This window comes from Penaeus chinensis, chromosome 18, assembly GCF_019202785.1.
Source record: "Penaeus chinensis breed Huanghai No. 1 chromosome 18, ASM1920278v2, whole genome shotgun sequence".
In the NCBI taxonomy this organism is placed as follows: Eukaryota; Metazoa; Arthropoda; class Malacostraca; order Decapoda; family Penaeidae; genus Penaeus; species Penaeus chinensis.
The window spans coordinates 31,701,460-31,726,459 of NC_061836.1; the positions used below are offsets into that span (position 1 = coordinate 31,701,460).

The 25,000-nt window shown below is 45.5% G+C and overlaps 1 protein-coding gene across 1 annotated transcript in view; it reads right to left on the minus strand.

The window, feature by feature from the left end:
* Positions 1 to 25,000, minus strand: part of LOC125034728 — a 284,085-nt gene that overhangs the window by 216,612 nt on the left and 42,473 nt on the right. The window contains exon 2 of the mRNA XM_047626660.1: positions 9,088 to 9,715. Coding sequence (XP_047482616.1) covers positions 9,088 to 9,645 — 558 coding nt within the window. The 5' untranslated portion in view covers positions 9,646 to 9,715. The remainder of the gene's footprint in view (positions 1 to 9,087; positions 9,716 to 25,000) is intronic.

Sequence of the window (25,000 nt, forward strand, 5' to 3'; positions counted from 1 at the left end):
CCTTTCATCCTATATCCCCATCTTATACTAAATCGTATTCTTCCTCCTTTTCTCCTTATTCCCATCTTTCCTCCTTTTATCCTATATCCTATCCTTCCTCCTACCCTCATCCCTATCCATCCTCCTTCCTATCCTTCCTCCTTTATCCTAAATCTTATCCCTCCTTCTTTCTTTTACCCTCAATTCCTATCCTTCCTCCATTTACCTCCACCCCTATCCTTACTCCAACCCTCTCTCCACGCCACCTCTTCTCCGCCGAAACGCCGCCTTTCACGTCCTCAAGAGGAACCATCCTACGCACCGGCATCCTTGTACAGTGTGAGTAATAAACCTCCTCGCCCGCGGGCTGCTTACCAGTCAGGTGCGACCCCCGAGGCATGGGCTTAGCGTCGGCCCAAGTCTAAGGGTACGGACGGTCCGCTCAAGGATTTACTCGCTTGTGTGTGTACCTGGTCTGTCTGTCTGTCTGTCTGTGCGTTGGGGGTGGGTAAAAGGTAGGGGTGGTGGGTAGTGGATGGGGGTGGTGGGTTGGGGATAGGGGGTCGGGGGGGGAAGAGGCGGGGCCAGGTTAAATCCAAACCACTTATCCTATTCCCTTGCCTCTCCCACTTTGGGTTGGTACGAATCACAGGACGAGAGAGATCATAGCGATAGGAGAGAGAGAGAGAAAAAAAAGAACTTTGTTTTGACGGCGAGAGCGAACGCATTGCGGGACACATTATCATAACCAACAACAAGCCCATAAGACACACTAAAAAAAAAATACTCTGAAAAATCGATTCAAATAAGTCATATAAATCAAATCAAAGCACCTAAAAACACACACAGCGTGGATTACTATTTACTCCCGCGTCGAAATCCCCGGGCCTGCTCTCTCGCTAAAATCTCACGCGATGAAAAATGACGACATTCAATTGGCCTTCTCTAATCCAGCAGACGCGACCATTATAATTGAGAATTTCAACGTCAAGAGATAACTACATATAAATGACTGTCATTAAGTACTACATATAAATAACCATGCATAACATAACTCTTCTTGGTGTTATGGTTATTAGAGGGAGGAAGGGAGAAAGAGAGGGAGAGAGGGAGGGAGGAGAGGGAGGGAGGGAGGGAGGGAGGGAGGGAGGGAGGGAGGGAGGGAGGGAGGAGAGGAGAGAGGAGGAGAGAGGAGGAGAGGAGAGAGAGAGAGAGAGAGAGAGAGAGAGAGAGAGAGAGAGAGAGAGAGAGAGAGAGAGAGAGAGAGAGAGAGAGACAGAGAGAGAGAGACAGAGAGAGAGAGAGAGAGAGAGAGAGAGAGAGAGAGAGAGAGAGAGAGAGAGAGAGAGAGAGAGAGAGAAGAGAGAGACAGAGAGAGAGAGAGAGAAGAGAGAGAGAGAGAGAGAGAGAGAGAGAGAAAGGAGAGAGAGAGAAAGGGAGAGAGAGAGAAAGGGAGAGAGGGAGATAAAGGGAGGAGAGGAGGGAGGGAGGAGAGAGAGAGAGAGAGAGAGAGAGAGAGAGAGAGAGAGAGAGAGAGAGAGAGAGAGAGAGAGAGAGAGAGAGAGAGAGAGAGAGAGAGAGAGAGAGAGAGAGAGAGACAAAGAGAGAAAAACTGACTTGTAATCCTATTATATAAACACATGATATAAAAAGTCTGTAAACTATATTTATAACATACTCGTGAAGTAATTACGTATTTTCCACCATAGTTACGGTTATTAAATATCATTAATTCTTGTCCCGATTACCGATAATCTAAAGTTATGAGGACATAAATCGACGAATATTAATCTTTAGTACAATATAATGACTGAGTTGATGAGAGCTTTTAATACATACAATCTAATCGTGTAATTTTGCATATGCTAATTAAACAAAACAACAAGGAGATAAAATGGCTTTTTGCAATTGATTGACTCACGGAAAGTCGAAGAAGAAGACGAAAAAGAATAATAATAATGAGGAGAAGGAAATGGAAAAGATGAAGAAGAAGAGGAAGAAGAATAATGAGGAGGAGAAGGAAATGGAGAAGATGATGAAGAAGAAGAATGAGGAGGAAGAGAAGAAGAAGAATGAGGAGGAATAGAAGAAGAAGAATGAGGAGGAATAGAAGAAGAAGAATGAGGAAGAATAGAGGAAGAAGAAGAATGAGGAAGAATAGAGGAAGAAGAAGAATGAGGAGGAGGAGGAGGAGGAGGAGGAGGAGGAGGAGGAGGAGGAGGAGGAGGAGGAGGAGGAGGAAGAGGAGGAGGAGGAGGAGGGGGGGAGGAGAAGGAGGAGGAAGAGAAGAAGAGAGAAGAAGAAGAAAGAAGAAGAAGAAAGAATATGAAGAAGAATGAGGAGGAAGAGAAGAAGAAAGATAAGAAACAAAACAAAGAAAACATCGGCACAGAGCCAGCTTCCAGGCCAACAGCCACGGCCCAAACAGGAGCGGACAAAACAAACACTCCACGCCTCCACTCCCCGCACTTCCCGAGCCCACTCCCGCACTCCCGCACTCCACAGCCCACTCCCACACTCCCCGAACCCACTTCGGCACTCCCACACTCCCGCTGCCCACTCTCGAGCCCACGCCTTTACTTCCCGCACTCTCCGAGCCCACTTCGGCACCCCTACAGCCCACTCCCTCATTCCCGCTGCCCACTCTCGAACCCATGCCTTCACTCCCCGGACTCCCCGAGCCCACTCCCTCACTCCCACACTCCCCCGCGCCCACTCCCTCACTCCCCGAGCCCACTCCCTCACTTCCCCCGCGCCCAATCCCTCACTCCCCCGCGCCCACTCCCTCACTCCTCCGCGCCAACTCCCTCACTCCCCCGCGCCCACTCCCTCACTCCCCGAGCCCACTCCCGCAACCCACAGAGAATGTGTGAATTCATCAAAGCGCCACTTTCGGGGAATCACGCGGACCGCAGCGCCCCCAGACCCGACCATATTCGACGGCTCCTGTATGTCATTTGCCTAATTAATCGATTATTCAAATCGGCATTTCATCGCGGGTTCAAATAAGGGTTCAGGCTATCGGTGCAACCACGCGGACGAGGGGAGGGTGGGGGGGGGCAAGCCGGTGGTTCTTGTTCTTGAAGGTTTTTCATAAGGAGGAGGAGGAGGAGGAAGAGGAGGGGAAAGAGGAGGGGAAGAGAAGGAGGAGGACGAGGAGGAGGAGGACGAGGAGGAGGAGCAAAAGGAGGGGGAAGAGGAGGGGAAGAGGAGGGGAAGAGGAGGGGAAGGGGAGGGGAAGAGGAGGGGAAGAAGAGGAGGAGGAGGAGGAGGAGGAGGAGGAGGAGGAGGAGGAGGAGGAGGAGGAGGAGGAGGAGGAGGAGAAGGAGGAGGAGAAGGAGGAGGAGAAGGAGGAAGAGGAAAAGGAGGAGGAGGAGGAGGAGGAAAAGGAGGAAAAGGAGGAAAAGGAGAAGGAGGAAAAGGAGGAGGAGGAGGAAAAGGAGGAAAAGGAGGAGGAGGAGGAGGAGGAGGAGGAGGAGGAGGAGGAGGAGGAGGAAAAGGAGGAGGAGGAGGAGGAGGAGGAGTAGGAGGAGGAGAAAGAAGAAAAGAAGGAGGAGGAGGAGATGGATAAGAAGAAGAGGGAGAAGAAGAAACAGCTAATTTCAGAAATCCATTCATTCTTATCACCGGCTTTGACCCGCGTCTTCCCGGCAGCCCAACCTCGCGCTCCCGACCCGGAGAACAAAACGGCATCTCCCGCGGCAAAGATTTATGCCTACTCAAAGCGCGGACATCTCGGCGAACCCCGAAGAAGGACCCGTACTTTTTCGAAACCGTGGAAACCGGTCGCTTTGTAGATCGCCCGTCCGTCCAGCCAGGTTCCAACGTCACAATAAATCACCGCCGTCAGGAGTCATTATCGGCGTGATCTTGTTAAGTCGACAATTAGTTTTGACCTCTGATGCGATTGCGGCTAACATAGTTTATGCCGTTATCTGCACAGCGGCGACGTCCACCCTTATCTCGGCTTTATATCAGGCCGCTCCTCTCCGCCCCTGGTTTCTGGGCGATTCAATTAATTCTCGGACTGGGTTGGGAAAGCTCTTCAGGACGATAACATCCACAGCCTTCTGAAGAGTTTCCAGTTACTACAAGCCATATAATACTTGGAAAAAAAAGAAATAAAGATATTTACTTATATAATTTATGCTAATGAATGAAGATGAAGAAGTAGAAAGAGAGAACTTTATATTTGTATAATATATAAGATAGAAATTTATTGACGTGCTAAAAATAGAGGCGTGTATTACAAATGAAGGAGATTGTCGACAAAATACATTATAAATAAGATTATTGTGGTCTACATTTTTTCATCATCAGGATCATAAAAGGCGAAAAGAACAAGAATGAGGGCCTCGGTTTTAAAAATTCTAAAAGGACTGGCAAAAGAGGCGTCTGATAAGGAAATCAGAGACGAGTTCCCTGACCCAGGTCTTCTTCGGTCATATAGACGAATAAATAAACGAATAAAAAATAATAAATGCCCTACGTTATCAAGGCCCGAATGAAATTAGCATAATCTCACGGCACTTTGAATCATTCTGAATAATATGCCGTGTCTAAATGTAAAATATCTGGCAGACAACGAACGGCAATTCGCAACTGAATTTTGACGATCACAGAGAGCAAAGCGAGGCTGATCTCTCACCAAAACAACCTCAAACCTAAAGCCTAAAACCTAAAACCTAAAACCTAGAACCTAAAACCTGTGCAAGCGGGAGCAGAAGAGTCCTCGCACCGACATACCAGCGCCGGCCCGGGGAGACAGACCGATGGTCGAATATGATCGATCTAGCGGTACACTGCGGTTCGTAATTGGAATAATTGCCGATTGTATTCTTGAGTGCAGATGTTGGGTCCAGATCGCCGTGCTGAACCATAGCCGCAGGGGGAAGGGGGAGGGGGTTAGCTCTAGTTAGCATGTGGCCCCCTCAAGGACCTGGGGAGGAGGCGAAGATTTGCCCCAGTGTTTATTTGGGTTTCCCTAAATCTACAGTCGTTATGGGGTAATTGAGCGTCCTTATGTTTCCCTCGGTGACTCGATAAGACCAAATTACAACCGCGTTTCTGACCCGTCGTCGGCGATGAGCCCAGGAAATGATCGGAATGTCGCTGCTGTATCTTAATTCAACAAGGATAAGTATTTAGGCCTTTGGTTACATTCTCTCTGTCAAATTTTTCATACTACACTTTTTCTCATCGGATACATTATATCCAAACTCTCCCCTCCCTCCCTCCTTCCCTTCCTCCCTCTCCCTCTCATTCCAAATATTTTTGAAACGTATAACTCACAGGAAAATGCTGAGCTTAAACCCATATCACCAGTACTGCTTCTGACACATTAAGATTGTAGAAGCCACGCAAACGCACTCACGCCCACACACGCTTCATGAAAACCAACCAGTCCGTTCCAGTTCTCGCCAGAAGAGGAAAAGGAAACAAGAAAAAGAAAAAAGATGGAGAAGAAGACGCAGAATAAAGGACGAAATAAAAAAGATAAGATGAAGAGGACGTAGGAGAAGGGAGAAGAAAGAAAGAAAAAGATCAAGAAGAAAAAGAAGATGATGAAGAAGAAACAAAACAAATCAAAGAAAAACATCGGTGCAAAACCCGCTTCTGAAACCCATTCAGCTCTGACAACCGACAGACTCTCCAGCAAATCACGTTATGCAAATCGATTTCTCAGTCAGTTCTCGAGGAGCAGCACTGCCATGAGCCTTACAGAGAGGCCCTGATAAGACCTTAGAAGACCCAGACGAGACCTTAGAAAAGGCCCCGATATGACCCTAGGAAAGACCCAGATAAGACCTTAAAAAAGGCCCTGATATGATCTTAGAAAAGACCATCAGAAGACCATAGAAAACCCTGATATTACCTTAAAAAACAGAAGACCTTAAAAGACCCTGAAACGACCCGATAAGACCTTAGAAAAAAAAAACAAACTCATAAGACCACCGAACATCCTCATAAGACCTTAGAAAAAACCCTTCATAAGACCTCATAAGACCTCTACAGGACCTTAGACAAAAAAACTAAAAACTAGCAAGACCTTAGACGTAAATCCCCCACCCCCTACTACACACCCTCCAACCTCCACCCTCCTTCGTCAGCGTCCGCATAGGCCCCAACGACCGTCGCGAAAACCCGAAACGGTAATTACATCACGGAGTTAATTCCAGCTGCGACTCTCACGCGATGGCATTTCCGACGCCTGCCACGGTGCTCGGGCCTCTCCGCTGGCGCTCGCGTCTGGGAACCTCTGTGGGCATCGACGACCCTTTGTCTTCGTGTGAGGGAGAGAAAGAGGGAGGGGGAGGGGGGAGGGAGAAAGAGGGAGGGGGAAGGGGGAGGGAGAAAGAGGGAGGGGGAAGGAGGAGGGAGAAAGAGGGAGGGGGAAGGGGAAGGGAGAAAGAGGGAGGGGGAAGGGGAAGGGAGAAAGAGGGAGGGGGAGGGGGAAAGGGAAGGGAAAAAGAGGGAGAGGGAGGGGGAGTGAGAAAGAGGGAGGGGGAAGGGCAAGGGAAAAAGAAGGAAAGGGAGAGGGAGGGGGAGGGGGAGAGGGAGGGGGAGTGAGAAAGAGGGAGGGGGAGGGGGAGGAAGGGGGAAGGCAAAAAGAGGGAGGGGGAGAGGGAGGGAGAAAGAAGGAGAGGATAGAAGGGAGGAAGAGGAAGAAAGAGGGAGGTAAAGGAGGGGGGAGTGGGAGGGAAGAAGGGAGGGAGAGGAAGGAAGGGAGAGAGAGAGGGGGAGGGGGAGGGCGGAAGAGGGAGGGAGAGAGAGGGAGAGAAAGGGAGGGAGAGAGGGGGGGAGAGAGAGAGAGAGAGAGAGAGAGAGAGAGAGAGAGAGAGAGAGAGAGAGAGAGAGAGAGAGAGAGAGAGAGAGAGAGAGAGAGAGAGAGAGAGAAATCCAATATCATGTGCGTGGGATTCTACAAAATTTCAACTGATTTTAGATATATCCTTTGAGCGAAGTTCATCAATGACGATTCAAAGATGATGTTTATTGCAAGACTACCATTCATAAACCAAGAATATGAAAATATATGGCGATAATGATTCAAAAAATGTAAAAAAATGACAACAAATGTCAACAACAAAATTACCATAATTATTGATAAGTTACAAACCCAACCGTCTTTTGTCACCGAGTATGACCTGAACCTGATTTTCAAATTAATTTTGGTCAAGGCGAGTTGCCAGCTATCTCATGATGGCGAGTATCATTAATCTCCCCACTGACAGGTTGACTGAACGATAATAAATTCAAATATTGCTTGACGTTATATTCGAAAAAAAGGTGTCGGATTCAATTAACAGGCGAATGAACTAATGGTTATTTTGAATCAAATCAATAAAGTGAATATAGAGCAATCATATATATATATATATATATATATATATATAAAATATTTTGAAACTATATCTGGCTATTATAAAAACGTCTAATCCATTTTGAATATTCAAGATACCGGCTCACCCTCGCACTACTTAGGCCTGAGAACTGTCAAGAGCAATCCTATATTCCAGGTGCAAGAAGTCAACGACCCGCCGAGGCTCCTGCTCTTGTGAACCTAAAACACATGTTTGTATTGCATTTATTTTTCACATCAATACCTACCAAAAGCATGAAACATTTGCATAATGATGTGACGGTGTATGAATCTTTATTTCATCTTTCTTCCCACGTAATAGGTCTTCGGGAACTAACTTATTAACAGATACATCCGCAGTAGCGTCTTCTTTCATAATCCAGTAAGTTGTTTCAGGACAGAATTAGGATAACTTCGTAAAACCAAAAAGCATCAATCACATGTCACATGTCCCCCGGCGTGACCATTGTCTATTGGTAACAGAAAGGCCATTATTGGTCGGCACAAGCACCGTAGCAGTGGTAGGCCTGCAATTACCCAAACAACGTCCCACAGCGTCATCATCAGAGTCATCACTGTGCTTTTCTGATGGTAACCGTGCCCCCCCCCCCCCACCCTCAGTCTCAACCCACACCCTCATCCACCCACCCACCCTCAGGATACTCCCTTACCTCGCCTTCACCCTCACCCCCTTTCCCTCACCCTCACCCCCTACCCTCTCCCTATAACCCCCCTTACCCCCCCCCCACCCCTCCAACCCACCGTGGGAACGTCAACGAACAAAAGAAAGTCGTTTTCCAAAGTAATGGACTAATAACGCTGATTGCCAATGGCAGTCGGGGCAAATTATAAAATCAACTCGGCGATGTTTACGATGGATCATAGCTTTCAAGGGCTAAGTAGATGTTACGGCAATAAGCCATTCCGTCACGTCGATTGTTCCCGCGTTGGCCGTGAAGCCAAAACAATGTCATATCTCGATGCGCCACGAAACAATTCACTGTCACACCTGGCCATTTTCTCGGTTTTAATTCTTGTCGTGATTATTCTGCAACGGAAATTGGGCCGGTCTTTTTGTCGCATTCGATGCTTGAGAACAATGTTATTAGGTCATTAAACCATGAGCAGGTTGCACCCATTAACATCGCACGGTAATCTTCCTGCAAAATGATATGTTACCTGTGTCATATAACTGGACCTCTGAAATGACGTGACTGTCATAATATTGATAACACATTTAGCTTCTCAAAACATCTGTAAATAGCCTGAATAGTTGGGAAAATCACCTACAGATCTGGGTTCCCATCACAAGCAAGAATGTATCTACTACTATAATATAAATAATATACAGTAAATGTATATATAACGTTGACAGAAAGATGAAAGGAAGGTAGGCAAGAGTAAGAGGAGAGGGGAAGGAGGAAGGGAGAGAGGGGAGAGAGAGAGGAGAGAGAGAGAGGAGAGGGGAAGGAGGAAGGGAGAGAGGGGAGAGAGAGAGGAGAGAGAGAGAGAGAGGAGAGAGGAGAGAAAGAGAGGAGAGAGAGAGGGGGGGGGGAGAGACAGACAGAGAGAGAGAGAGAGAGAGAGAGAGAGAGAGAGAGAGAGAGAGAGAGAGAGAGAGAGAGAGAGAGAGAGAGAGAGAGAGAGAGAGAGAGATGAGAAGAGAAGAGAAAAGAAGAGAGAACCGATCTTCCAATTAGCACTACAAGCAACTCAAAGCTGTCAGAAGGTCTGTGGCACTTTACCTGAACTGCGCTGTTGAGGAAGCAGTTGTTCTGGCCGGGGGCGTTGAGTAATCCTTTGGCTCCTGCGACGGAATCCCGCGGGGAAGCTAGATCAAGAACGCCTGGGTCACGTGACGCAGGGTCATCCTCGAGAGCCTGACCTCTCGGGCTTGTGACCTCGTGGCGGGTCGGGCGTAATGTGTGTGTCAAAAGGGCGTCGGGACCTCGAGACAAATCGAGAGTGGCGTCCAGGGGCTGGTCCCACACAGGGCCCAGGTGGTCCCACGATGCCCTGAGCTGAGCCACCTGCGGCCTGGGACAGTCCAGCTGGTCCCAGGATCCTCCCAGGTGGTTCCTCACACTGGTAAATCCTCGGTACGAATCCCTGGGCGGGCTGAGCGACATGCCTGCCAGGTCCCTCAGCGACGCCCCGTAGTCTCGAGGGAGAGACTTGGCGACGTCTCTGTGGTCGTGGTGGCGGCTGACAGGCACGGGGCGCGGCGGAGACATGGGCGTGATCGTGGCCATCGTGGGGGTGCGGAGGGCGGGCGTAGGCGTCGGCGCGGGTGTGGGCGTCATAGGCACAGTTGCCTCACACCTGGACCACTGCGAACAGCCAGTCTGAGCACCATGGTACCTCAGACATCACCTGCAAAGAAACAAACAAGAGTCAGTAACAAAACAAAAACATATATTTTATTTGTCGTCTACAATTTCCCTGTATCTTGAAGAGCGGATGTTCACCACTATCGCTCTTCTACATCAGCACCGGATAAGCTCTATTGTCGCCAGACGTAATCTCCTGTACATCCTGGATCTTGCCTGGACCAGTTCAACCACTGACACTGTTCTGTAGCATTGTGTTCCTTAAACTTCGCATTTCTGGAAATAGGTTTTAATAGTCTCTGAGAAACCATCTGAAACGTGACACTTCCTCCTTTATTTTCGTGTCCTTTCTCGAGGTGATTCATTCTCTGATTCAGAACTAGAGCTAGGACCCTTCAAAACGCATGTAGTACGTGACATTCTAACAAAGAGGGGTTGTTATATTTCTTCACGCTGCATAAGTTTATCGTCATATTCTACATATTAATTTTAAACACGTATTCTCGCCATTTCTTCACTTTTATTTTTACTTCACAGTTCGTTTTCATCAATCCACTTCTCCTTCAATCACTCAACCCTAGGTTTTACACCCTCCCTCCCACCTCCCTCTTATAACTCTTGAGCAATTAAGTCTCTCCCAGTAAGAGCCAGGCGAAGTAGCTCCCACAATCAAAGCATCTCCCAGTAAGAATCTGGTAAAGTATTCTCATACATTCAAAATGTTCCTCAATATGGACCAATCCAAGAAGTCTCCCACATTCACATCATCTCCCAGTAAGAGTCAGGCGAAATAGCCACCCCATATGCACACCATCTCCTATTATTGACCCATCGAAATAACCCCCAACATTCAGATGTCCCCAATACAGACCAACCCAAGTACACTAGCCTCCCACATTACCCGTCGAAATAGCCCCCCTCCCCCCACCCCCGCCCAACATTCATCTGCCCATCTCCCCATCACCGAAGAAGCAGGATCCCGCCGTAGTCTCCCCATCCTCGCCCTGCCCAACCGCCCAGGGCATCTCCAGCCCCGTAATCTTTTCCCGGTATAGGAAAGTCCGGACAAGCGATGTCCATTAGATAGCGTATTGTCCGTTTCTCCTAAGATAACCATCTGAGGTAATCTCGTATTGTCCCTAATTGCTCTCAAACAATCGCTGTCGGCCCCTAACTACCGCCGATCACAAGTCGAAGGCCTAGTTACGTATTTATGACCAAGCCTTCAACAAGGTGATTACATGTAGACATTAACTGTCCTGTTGTTTTATGCATGAGGAAACATTCGAATTTTACTTTCTAAAAACGGTTTTGGTGCTTAATATCATACCATGCGTACGAGGAAAAGTTGGTATGAAAAATGAATATGGAATAAATATGTCATAGCAGTATCGTTAATCCCATGATATAATTTTGAGCTGTGTGGGTTATTTCCTGCATCATTATTTCATGGGAAATACAAGTTAAGTAAATAAGTCGGTGTGTGTATGTGTGTGTGTGTGTGTGTGTGTGTGTGTGTGTGTGTGTGTGTGTGTGTGTGTGTGTGTGTGTGTGTGTGTGTGTGTGTGTGTGTGTGTGTGCGCGCGCGCGCGTGCGCGATCGTACATTTAAATACGCACACAACCATACCCATGTAAGTAAATAATACATTATTCATGAAAGTAATACGTTACGAAAGTGAGGGATAATATACGCACATTTCCTATATATCAAAAGCCGCATTACAACAAAACGTGTTTGCCTTATTCGCATTTCCCCTTCAGATAAAATCGACCCGGGTACTCCTTCACGACCCGACCCCCCGCGGCCCGGACCCAGGCGCTAAAACGAAATTTCAATTACACAAATCATCCCCAATGAGTCCATGAGAAGGGGGAGAAAGAGAAGGAAAAGGAGAAGAGGAAGAAGGTGGAGAAGAGAAGAAGAGGAAGAAGGAGGAGAAGGAGAAGAAGAAGATGAAGAAGGAGAAGAAGAGGAAGAACAAGAAGAAGAGGAGGAAAACGAGAAAGAAGAGAAGAGAAGAAGAAGAAGAAGGGGAGAAGAAAAAAGAAAATGAAAAAAAAATCCTCATCCTTTCTGCCGAGCTCTGCCTTCGTCCAACACCTTCGCTATGACTACCACGTATATCACTGTCAGGTCACACCAGTGCTTAATTTACTTACCATTAACCCCGAGGTATCAATCACTCATGCCAACTTACCCCCCGACCCCCACCCCACCCTTACCCCCCCTACCCTTTCGCAGTCCCCCCCCCCCCCCACCTCCAGGCCTATTTCTGCTCCCAAAAGGAATATAAATGGACGCCTCCCCCCCCACCTCCCCTCAGGAACAATTTCACTTTCTTTCATTAATTAGCATTTTGAAGGTCGGGACGTAAGCCACGGCGGGACTGGTGACGTAACGCCGACGGACCCTCGTCACCGCCGCCTCTTTCCCTCGATCTGAAGCTCTCCAGGAAAACGGACGATTTCCTTCGATTGTTCGACTGGAGGGCGATGTGCCGGTAAATCTTCTTAGTCCAGAATTTATAACAAGACTTTATCATCATATCATAAATACGGTAAAAAAAACACTTCGTTCGATCACTCTTGACATATACCCAGCGAAATGTTTCCCCAATGTGAGATCGAGAAAGAAAAATGAAAATGAAAACTTAATGGTCCTTCACGATGACTTACAACACATTTCGCTTGTCATCAATCAGCCCTTTCGAAATGGAAGACTGGCTAATCACTGGGGAGTAATTTCCCTGGGAACGCGAAAGATTAACGTCTCTCTGAGTGGACAAATACGTTTCCAAATCATCTCGTCGAACGCCATTACAGTATATTTGTTCTCGTCTGGAATTTCTAAACATCGATTTCGAACGGACATATCGATCTCCCGAAGAATCTACACGTATTCATTTTCAGTAATAACGCTTCGAGCTATTCAAGTTTTAACCATATGCATATAACACTCGACGGGGTAACGCCACAGACCAATTCCTTCTAGACACATATCTATCTAAAAATCTAGGGGTCATTCCGACGTTACGCAGACGTACAGGCTGTGGTCCATCTTCTCCTCTAATTACCTCCCTGGTATGCATAATGAATTCGGAAGGAATGCATAAGCCACACGGGGAAGAATGCGCCGGGACGATAACCGTGGCTCTAAAAACGCCCAGCATGTCGAGCCAGACGCCACGGGCCTCGCACAGGACCTGGGATATGCAGCCAACTCACTCTCTAGTTTTCTTCGGTCGAAACTATGTCAACGTCATAGCCTCTTTTAACAAAATTATAATGTTTTACTTGCACGAAAAATATCTAATCAAAATTATTATAATCCGTATATATATATTTATTTATATATACACATAATGCAATTAGTAATAAGCCATTACCTATGGAGCATGGCCAAAACTAGAAACATTAAATATACAGAACGATACTCCTGTTACGTGGGTGTTGACCCGACAGGCGACTCAAAATACACGACTCTCGCCAATGGACCATTTGACACCTGACATAACATGCCTTTCACGCCAGAAAAATGAGACTCGTTCAATATTTACCTACGAAGTGACATCAGCCATTGCCGACTAAAGACGTGACCACTGTTTTCATCTATCATTTGCGTCGCGACACAGACGGATTGCGTATGAAATTCCAAAATAAATATTTGCCACAGGCCTTCCTTAGTCAAGCGAGCTTTTCGTATTGGGGAATTTTGTTTCGACAGGAGGGTCATGTCGAAGGGAAGCCGTGACAGCTGCTATGACGAAGTGGGTATTGACAGTTCCGGCGTGTTGGCATCGCGATGACAAACATCCCTCCTTACTCTAAATATCTCGGGCGTCATCCGCGTGACAAGCTCAGCACGTCACGAGTCATACGCGCAGCGAAGTCTTCCCCCTGCATCGATTTCTTCGCATTCCCCAGCGAACACGACGCCTTGGCACGTACCGACGGAGCTCTCCAGAGGGGAAAAAAAGGTGAGAACGAGATTGGGCTCCACACCGGTAATCGAACAAGACATCAGGTGCTTGCAGAGGAGCCCAGACGACGCGAACACAAGGTTAGTCTGGCTCTCGGCGCAACACAATGGCCGGCGCCCGACACCCCGCCCGACCGCACGCATAGACCGACATCTGCTGCACTTTTAACCTTATATGGCCCTGCGGTGGCCATCGTCCGCATACACAAGTGGCCCCAGCTCCTGCTAAGCCCCTCCGCCCTGCCACTTGAACAACAGGTACAAGGATATGATTCATAGGAACAGTTCCACGCTGTTGGCGATACCACGGACAACGTTCAGGTTAATCTTGACTTCAGCAACTATGTGCATTCCGTGTTCCATTCATTCGTTCCAAGTCACGAGGAGAAAAAAAGATAGTCCCAACCTAAACTAAAAAAATCTGCTCAAAGACAATGCTAAGTGAGCCCGCAAAATCAACAAATACAACAGAAACTGTTGTAGAATGAGAAGGAAATCCACAAAGCCAATTTGCTCTTACTGTCTCGTCTGCACTGACCCGGCACAATGGACGTTGCAGAAGTAACTCACACTGCCCTTTCTTTCCTCTCTCCAAAACCTTATAGAAAACGACTGCTCTATACACCTGTTCCTGCCCCTAGTTGGATCTATACAAGGAATGTCCAGCGTGGCAAGTGTTTGAGGCTCCAAACACAATAGAACACGTATTTTGACATTTGTTCAGTCCGCTTATGGATATTACTCTTAATTTGAAACGTCTTATGCCACTATGGAGTTACCTACATTACAGTTCTCATTGCTAGAAATCAGTTTTACTCCCATCATTGTATTATCACAAAACTGCAACGGTAGCGGATGTGGTGGTTGTTTTTCCAGCCTTTTGTTATCAGTCGGTCCCACGGTCTACACAGAGCTATAGAGGGGGGAAGGGGGGGGGGGCAGAGAGTAGTGGATATACCAGAGACTAACCTTTTGTAAAAGTCACTGTTGGTCAGTATGCATTTGTGTGTGTGTGTGTGTGTGTGTGTGTGTGTGTGTGTGTGTGTGTGTGTGTGTGTGTGTGTGTGTGTGTGTGTGTGTGCATTTTCTAACTTAAACTGAGCAAAGGCTTATTAACTAAAAGGTTCTCCAAGCACACGCATTACATAATTTTAGCACTGCATGTTCTCTGACTCCAAAATGATACAACAAAACAGTAGTTTTGTGTTATTAAATGGACGATATTATTTAGGTTCTAAACACAAAAAAGATAAAATAAAATATACACTGATTAATAAATCATATCCAAATACACTTGTAATCTTGTTTACTTTCAATCCTTTGACCCAAAATATCCTAACACTCAGGCATTTTAACGCGTAAATCTCAGTCATCACATAAATTTAATCGAATCCACGAATAGAACATGACCACCGAATACTCCATCTAAATCACGAACCAGCTTTCCTCTATTTTTAATCTTTTCTGGATCACTGCCACGTGACGCCGATGCTACCCGCCGAGTCTCTCTCTCCATCGCCATAATCCCCCTCCCCCTCCTTTCCCTTCTCCCTCTCCCTTCCTTTCCCTCCCCCTCTCCCTCTTTTCCTCTCCCCATCTCCCTCGCCCTTCTCCCTCTCCATCTCCCTCCTTTCCCTCTCCATCGCCGTTCTCCCTCTCCCTCCTTCTCCCTTTTCCCTCTCGCTTCTCTCTCTCTCTCTCCCTCCCCCCCTCTCGGCGCCAGCACCCGCCCATGCCTTCGCCCCCCCCCCCCCCCCACCTCAGAGCACCCTGGTCACTCAGAACGACAAGCTTCGCCCATTAATGCTCCCGGACGTCTGGGTTTATATCCTTTAAGTGCCCATTTGACTGACACAGGTTTGAGAGGTAAAGGGGGGGGGGGGGGGGAGACAGTACGATCCAAAAAGCAATTAGTTGGACTTGATATTAACTCTTAAGGGGAGGCGATGCTACGGATTGATGGCCCGGGAGTCCAGGGGGCTTGTACTTGACACGTCCATCTCGCCTGAATTTGTTTTTTGTATTTATGTAATATTTGTTTGTCTTTTTTTGTTTAGTTTAATGGTACTCGATGGCATCCGTCAACTCAATATGGCGTGACGGACATTTCGCTTCGTTTAATGTGCATAGACCTTTCGCTTTTGGAAACGTATCACATGGGGAACATGTGGCCATTAGAATCGTGAATATAAAACAAATATATAACACGGAACATGTCATTTGCTTAGGATATTAACGTCAGGAGAAAGAAAGAAAGAGAGAGAGAGAGAGAGAGAGAGAGAGAGAGAGAGAGAGAGAGAGAGAGAGAGAGAGAGAGAGAGAGAGAGAGAGAGAGAGAAAGTAAGAAAGAAAGAAAGAAAGAAAGAAAAAGAGAGAGAGAGAGAGAGAAAGAAAGAAAGAAAGAGAGAGCAAGACAGACAGACAGACAGACAGACAGACAGAGAGAGAGAATCGCCTCTCCTCGATGACTATAGGCCTATCACTCCTTATCTGCTCCTAGCCTTTCCTTCCATCTGGCATGTCCCTAGTCACGCACTCAAGGAAACACTTGGCCGGTCACTCAAAGAAAAAGAAAAAAAAAAAAAATATTTGACTCTATTTCCTGAACCCCCACTATATATTAGGTTTAAATTATGATTCACTTCCTTAGGACTATTATTCGAATATATTTTCCCCGTCGCCAAACACACAACCACGAAATATCCGATTACGATAAAAAAAACAAACAAACACACGCATGCAATTGCAGAGAAACAACCTCTTCAGAACAAAGGAGATAACAAGCAAATAACACGAATGCCCAAAGCAACAAATATTGACAATCTTGACACGACACCCAACCCCATAGTCTTCTCACCCAACCTCTTTATCGTCCAGTAACCCTCTCCCTCCCCCCCCCCCCCGTCCCCGCGTCCACTATGCCCCCACCACTGCCCCTGCCCCTTCTCTTCCTCCCTCTCTCTCCCCCTGCCCCCTCTCTTCCGCCCTCTCTCTCCTCCTGCCCCTCCCCCGTCCCCAACCCCTATCTCTCCCCACCACTGCAACCGCCCCCTCTATTCTCCCCCTCTCCCCTCTCTCCTGCCCCCTCTATTCCCCCCTCTCCCCTCTCTCCTGCCCCCTTCCCCCTATCCCAGCCCCCTCCCTTCCTCCCTCTCTCCCTCTGCCCCCTCCCCCCTTAACACAGCAACCCGGCCAAACGTCTACTTTGGTTCTGCTGATGAGAACGTCTTTCGGAATCTTAATGATTATTCTATTGGACTGAAGTTTCTTAACACGTCAAGCCCATCAGAGTACTAATCTATTTTTTTTTCTGACATCTCGCCACGTTAACTATTTCTTTTACGTCAATGCCATGTATTTCCGCTTTCAAAAACTGCGATTTTCTACGTAATATATCAACACGTTTAAAATTATTGTCAATAGATCTTTCACTATCATTCGGATTCCTATTTTTGCATTTTATAAAGAAAATTCAGCCTATTTACAACTACCACACGAATCGCCGCATTAATACGACAAAATCCAAACATCACAAACATAGGGAAAATATCACATAAAAAATAGACAATCTGAAATAGCTTGCGTAGTTGACCTAACGAGATGTCACCCGCAAACGCCGGTCTTGTGGTGCCTCCTCTTCCTCCTCTTCTTCTCCCTACTTTTCCTCTTCCTCCTCTTCTTCTCCCTACTTTTCCTCTTCCTCCTCTTCTTCCTCTTCTTCTCCCTACTTTTCCTCGTCTTACCCTTCTTCCTCTTCTTCTCCCTACTTTTCCTCTTCTTTCTTTTCTTTCTCTCCTTCTTTTCTTCTTATTATTCTTTTCTTCCTCTTCTTTCCTTTTCTTCTTCTCTTCCCCGTCTTCCTCATCTTCCTCCTTTTCTTCCTCCTTTATCTCTTCCTTCCTCTTCTCCTCTTCTTCCTCTTCTTCTCCCTCCTTTTCCTCTTCATCCCATTCCTATTCCCTCATTTCCTTCTCTTTCTTCCTTACCTCCTCCTCTTCCTCTTTCCCTCCCACCTCTTCCTCTTCCTTCTTTTTCTCCTCTTCTTCCCCTTCCTCTTCTTCCCATTCCTCTTCCTTCATTTCCCCCTCTTCATCTCCTTCTTCTCCCTCCTCTTCCTCTTCCTTCCTCTTCCTCCTCTTCCTCCTCCTCCCCTTCGAGCCCAGCATCAATAACACCCGAGTGACCATCGAGACAGACAGTGAAATATAGTATCTAAACGGAGATAAATCTGGCTCGAGCGGGAGACCAGCTGGAGTTATATATTAATCCGAGCCTTCCTTCGACGCTGTGATTACCACTCCATCCATCATAGGTCGGCCCCGTGCCCACGCCACGCCACGCCACGCCACGCCACGCACGCCCGCCGCCAACGGTTATTTTCGTACCCTTCTGGTGTTCGTTCGTGGAGATCCTGCCAAAGGGCTTCCTTGCGCAGGACGGGAATTTGTACGAATGGAAGGGCATGTCGACAGATACACGAACGTGTGTGTGTGTGTGTGACAGAGAGAGAGGGGAGAGGAGAGAGAGAGGGGAGAGGAGAGAGAGAGAGAGAGAGAGAGAGAGAGAGAGAGAGAGAGAGAGAGAGAGAGAGAGAGAGAGAGAGAGAGAGAGAGAGAGAGAGAGAGAGAGAGAGAGAGAGAGACGGATACACGAACGTGTGTGTGTGTGTGTGTGTGTGACAGAGAGAGAGGGGAGAGGAGAGAGAGAGGGGAGAGGAGAGAGAGAGAGAGAGAGAGAGAGAGAGAGAGAGAGAGAGAGAGAGAGAGAGAGAGAGAGAGAGAGAGAGAGAGAGAGAGAGAGAAATAGAAAGAGAGAGAGAGATAGAGAGAGGAGAGAGAGAGAGAGAGAGAGAGAGAGAGAGAGAGAGAGAGAGAGAGAGAGAGAGAGAGAGAGAGAGAGAGAGAGAGAGAGAGAGAGAGAGAGAGAGAGAGAGAGAAATAGAAAGAGAGAGAGAAATAGAAAGAGAGAGAGAGTTAGAGAGAGGGAGAGAGAGAGAGAGAGAGAGAGAGAGAGAGAGAGAGAGAGAGAGAGAGAGAGAGAGAGAGAGAGAGAGAGAGAGAGAGAGAGAGAAAGAGAGAAAAAAGAGAGAGAAAGAGAGAAAAAAGAGAGAGAAAGAGAGAGAAAGAGAGAGAAAAGAGAAAGAGAAAGAGAAAGAGAAAGAGAAAGAGAAAGAGAAAGAGAGAGTTAGAGAGAATCACCGTGTGCGTGTGTATTCGCGTGTCCATGTATGTGTAGACTTATAGGTCTACAAGACTACAGGAAAATCCTTCCATACCCCCCCCCCAAATCCACCCCCCCTCGGCGGTCACAGCCCCGCCTCCTCGTATCTCGTCCTCATCGCAGGAAGGGAGGCTGCCACCACACCTCTTGCCGCCCACACCCCCTTACTGCCCGCCCGCAGACAACAACCCACTGGGGCGGGTCACTCTGGGGCGTTTAAATGTCCGTGGATACTGTACTTGCCACAAACTCTCGAAGTGAAAGTGACTGTTATTCCACTATGATAATTTTCGAAAGTAAATATCAAATACTAAAAAAACAAACACAAGATTAACTATGAAAACATATACAAAAAATGAATAAATAAAAAACTTCTTTGTAATTTATCCTATATTATCCATACCAGTCATCATTAACGTCAAGTTTCACTAATTAAGATTAGTTATCAGCGCCAACGAGCATTGTTCCTCTGCCTCGCCAACACAACACAACACAGCGTTGTCTTTGACCCCCGCACTTAACTCCCGCGTGCGTCCATTGTTGTGATATGACTTGATAACCCCGCCTTTATGTTAGATCCTCCCTCCCACCTTCTCTTTTGTAGGCCTACTGTCTCACTCTCTCAAGAGTACGAGCTAAGGCTAAGAAAAGATTAAAAAAAAAAAGAAGAGTTAGTCTTCTGAGGTAATTTATTATAACCAGAAATGACATGCCATGACCGCTGTAATTTATCTACATGTAGAGCGAAGCGGACCGTTCACAAACGATCGCTCTGCCGGTTCATAAAACAAACGGAGGAAAATCAGTCATTGTGAAAAGGGAAGGAGAACATTAGGCGAGTACCCAGCCTTGCCCGTGAGCGTGGCTGGGGGCCCGACACTCCGGCCTTTTATTGTTCCACGAAAACGAAATCCTTTATTGCTCGCAAACGGGTATTCCCTCGACTCCTTGCTCGTATGTACAGATGGTGCCTGGCGCATTACTGATAGTTATCATTCAGTTTGAGTGACATTTAGTTAGATTAACTTGTAAAAAGCTGACAGGCAGTTTCTACGAAAAACAGCGATTTCTACAGTGATACATAAAAATACTTCTAAAATGTATCCAATGATCAACAATATATGAAAATACATATATATATATAAATATATGCATACAAATAAGTATATAAATAAAAGTAAATATATAAATACATAGAAAAATCTATATATGCATATACATATATACATATACATATATACATATACATATATAAACATATATATACACACTACACACACACACACACACACACACACACACACACACACACACACACACACATATATATATATATATATATATATATATATATATATATATACATTTCCTGAACATCAATCTATCATTCATATACACATTCCACAAACAAACACCGAAATCTTACGAAGCGGACGACTGCAATCCCTGAACAAACACGATTTACAGCTGACTGCCTAACGGACTTACTTTAAACACCGACAGGCACGAAGGACGCCAGTACTAGCGAGGTACAGAGAGGTGCTGACCCTCGACAGAATGCTGAGTCATGGCCAGGGTACAGGTGGAGTACTAAGCAGTTGCCGCTTCTGAGATCAGTGTCGGGTCAACGCCAGCGAAGCGCGACGTACTCAAGTAAATACGTTGTCAGATTTGTAAAAAAAACTTAAATAAGTAGCAGGTGTTTTTTCAGCAAATTAGTGGCAGTTTTCTAAGTAAAAACGTAGCAGATATTTTTTACGAAAATAAGTGGCAGATTTTTAAAAGTATTCGAAAACGTGGCTTTTTTTTAAGTAAATAAGTGGCAGGTGTTTTTTTAAGCAAATAACTGGCATTTTTTAGTAAAAACGTAGCGGATATAAGTAAATAAATGGCAGATCTAAATAAGTGGCATATGAGTTTTAAAATGTACATACGTGGCATATATTTTTGCGCATATAAGTGCCATATTTTTTTATATTTTTTATTTTTCTTTTATGCTCAGATTGTGGGGATCGGCGCCGGTATAGGACCCCAGTACCGGTCAAGATCCCGGTCGCCTCGTAAGAACCCCAACTACCAGCCAGCGTCGACAGATTAATTGGTGGAAAATTCCGATTGTACAGCATTTAAAAGGGGATGAATTTTCTCACCTCCGATATTTCATGGGCGTCGCCCCGTCACGGCTTAGGCGAAAATTCGAGAGAAAAATGCGTGTTTAAAGAGGCCAAAAAATCCCACGGTCACGTCACTTCCACGCCGGTCGCGTAATTGTGACAAATTATAATTCGACTTTAATTATGCCTTTTCTTAATCATCGCAGGCTGTGTCAGCGTTAATATATCTTCATTAGATCTTACTGTTTGGTGTTCAAAATATTTAAGATAATTGTTACATATGAAGCCTACCTACAACGTAAATGACAAAACGAGTGTATCAAACCCTTCCAAAATATATTACATCATTTTAACCAATGTATAAGCAGAGAGGATCGAAAAATAACCCCCAACAGACAAATGAAAATCAGCACAGGCGATCCGCAAATAGGTTCGAGTCCTGAGAGGAATCCGACACACCTTTCCCTCCGTCTTTAAAAAAGAAGAACAAGGACAGGAACAAGAAGAACAAGGACAGAAACAAGAAGAACAAGGACAGAAACAAGAAGAACAAGGACAGAAACAAGAAGAACAAGGACAGAAACAAGAAGAACAAGGACAGAAACAAGAAGAACAAGGACAGAAACAAGAAGAACAAGGACAGAAACAAGAAGAACAAGGACAGAAACAAGAAGAACAAGGACAGAAACAAGAAGAACAAGGACAGAAACAAGAAGAACAAGGACAGAAACAAGAAGAACAAGGACAGGAACAAGAAGAACAAGGACAGGAACAAGAAGAACAAGGACAGGAACAAGAAGAACAAGGACAGGAACAAGAAGAACAAGGACAGGAACAAGAAGAACAAGGACAGGAACAAGAAGAACAAGGACAGAAACAAGAAGAACAAGGACAGGAACAAGAAGAACAAGGACAGGAACAAGAAGAACAAGGACAGGAACAAGAAGAACAAGGACAGGAACAAGAAGAACAAGGACAGGAACAAGAAGAACAAGGACAGAAACAAGAAGAACAAGGACAGGAACAAGAAGAACAAGGACAGAAACAAGAAGAACAAGGACAGAAACAAGAAGAACAAGGACAGAAACAAGAAGAACAAGGACAGAAACAAGAAGAACAAGGACAGGAACAAGAAGAACAAGGACAGGAACAAGAAGAACAAGGACAGGAACAAGAAGAACAAGGACAGGAACAAGAAGAACAAGGACAGAAACAAGAAGAACAAGGACAGAAACAAGAAGAACAAGGACAGAAACAAGAAGAACAAGGACAGGAACAAGAAGAACAAGGACAGGAACAAGAAGAACAAGGACAGGAACAAGAAGAACAAGGACAGAAACAAGAAGAACAAGGACAGGAACAAGAAGAACAAGGACAGGAACAAGAAGAACAAGGACAGGAACAAGAAGAACAAGGACAGGAACAAGAAGAACAAGGACAGAAACAAGAAGAACAAGGACAGGAACAAGAAGAACAAGGACAGAAACAAGAAGAACAAGGACAGGAACAAGAAGAACAAGGACAGAAACAAGAAGAACAAGGACAGAAACAAGAAGAACAAGGACAGGAACAAGAAGAACAAGGACAGAAACAAGAAGAACAAGGACAGGAACAAGAAGAACAAGGACAGAAACAAGAAGAACAAGGACAGGAACAAGAAGAACAAGGACAGAAACAAGAAGAACAAGGACAGGAACAAGAAGAACAAGGACAGAAACAAGAAGAACAAGGACAGGAACAAGAAGAACAAGGACAGGAACAAGAAGAACAAGGACAGGAACAAGAAGAACAAGGACAGGAACAAGAAGAACAAGGACAGGAACAAGAAGAACAAGGACAGAAACAAGAAGAACAAGGACAGAAACAAGAAGAACAAGGACAGGAACAAGAAGAACAAGGACAGAAACAAGAAGAACAAGGACAGAAACAAGAAGAACAAGGACAGGAACAAGAAGAACAAGGACAGGAACAAGAAGAACAAGGACAGAAACAAGAAGAACAAGGACAGAAACAAGAAGAACAAGGACAGAAACAAGAAGAACAAGGACAGGAACAAGAAGAACAAGGACAGAAACAAGAAGAACAAGGACAGAAACAAGAAGAACAAGGACAGAAACAAGAAGAACAAGGACAGGAACAAGAAGAACAAGGACAGGAACAAGAAGAACAAGGACAGAAACAAGAAGAACAAGGACAGAAACAAGAAGAACAAGGACAGGAACAAGAAGAACAAGGACAGAAACAAGAAGAACAAGGACAGAAACAAGAAGAACAAGGACAGAAACAAGAAGAACAAGGACAGAAACAAGAAGAACAAGGACAGAAACAAGAAGAACAAGGACAGAAACAAGAAGAACAAGGACAGGAACAAGAAGAACAAGGACAGGAACAAGAAGAACAAGGACAGGAACAAGAAGAACAAGGACAGGAACAAGAAGAACAAGGACAGGAACAAGAAGAACAAGGACAGGAACAAGAAGAACAAGGACAGAAACAAGAAGAACAAGGACAGGAACAAGAAGAACAAGGACAGGAACAAGAAGAACAAGGACAGAAACAAGAAGAACAAGGACAGGAACAAGAAGAACAAGGACAGGAACAAGAAGAACAAGGACAGAAACAAGAAGAACAAGGACAGGAACAAGAAGAACAAGGACAGAAACAAGAAGAACAAGGACAGGAACAAGAAGAACAAGGACAGAAACAAGAAGAACAAGGACAGAAACAAGAAGAACAAGGACAGGAACAAGAAGAACAAGGACAGGAACAAGAAGAACAAGGACAGAAACAAGAAGAACAAGGACAGAAACAAGAAGAACAAGGACAGAAACAAGAAGAACAAGGACAGGAACAAGAAGAACAAGGACAGAAACAAGAAGAACAAGGACAGAAACAAGAAGAACAAGGACAGAAACAAGAAGAACAAGGACAGAAACAAGAAGAACAAGGACAGGAACAAGAAGAACAAGGACAGAAACAAGAAGAACAAGGACAGGAACAAGAAGAACAAGGACAGAAAAAAGAAGAACAAGGACAGGAACAAGAAGAACAAGGACAGAAACAAGAAGAACAAGGACAGGAACAAGAAGAACAAGAAGGGAAAAAAAACGTAAAAAGGAAAACGTGACGAAGGGGGGGGGGGGGGGCTGCGAATAATATAGGAGGAGGGAAAGAAGGAAACGAGGGGGGGGGGGGGGTGAGGGATCTGGCCTTGCATGCGGTGGTCCAGGATTTGATAAGCTATCATTATTATCATTATTTAAGGCGAAACCAAGACGCGCGTGCCAGGATGCTCCCACACTCACGATTTCTCATCTCTCTCTCTTCCTGTCTCTTTATTCCTGCTTCGTCCAATTCCGTGTGCGCCATCTTCTTTATACACGATATCCTTAAGAATACTTGATCATACTTGGAATATTACCCATGGATAATGTGCTTCACATCTATTCTGTATATCTTATGGATTTTTTCCCCCATATCTTAAAAAAAAAAAAAAAAAAAAAAAAAAAGACTAGAGCATTCTACTATTATTATTTTTTTTTTTAACGAGATTTCTGAAAGCGAGATCCGGAGCGCGGGAAAATTCACGAGTCTGCTTGGCTTTGCTTCAGAGATATTAAATAACCTCCCAACGCCATCAAATCGTAAATAATGGCAATAAATACGCATGTGTTTATTCTATTTATTCTCTTATTTATTTTTTATCTCTTTGATCGCATCTGATATGTACCGTTTGATCAACAGAGACAGAGAGGCCGGGGTCAGCTCAAGATCAATCAAATAACACGACAGTTCCAAGAATTGGATGCGATTTTTTGCCAAATAAATGCCTCTTTCCCTAATCCTTTACATCATTGTCACCGTTTATTTATTTCATCTGATGGATCATAGATCATAGATCATGGATGAATCCACTGATCCTGAGAATTTGAGTCTCACTGTCATGGAATCCAATGATTTGTTTTTTTTTCACTTTTAATAAAACAATAGACGCTCGATCCTGCTTATTTTCA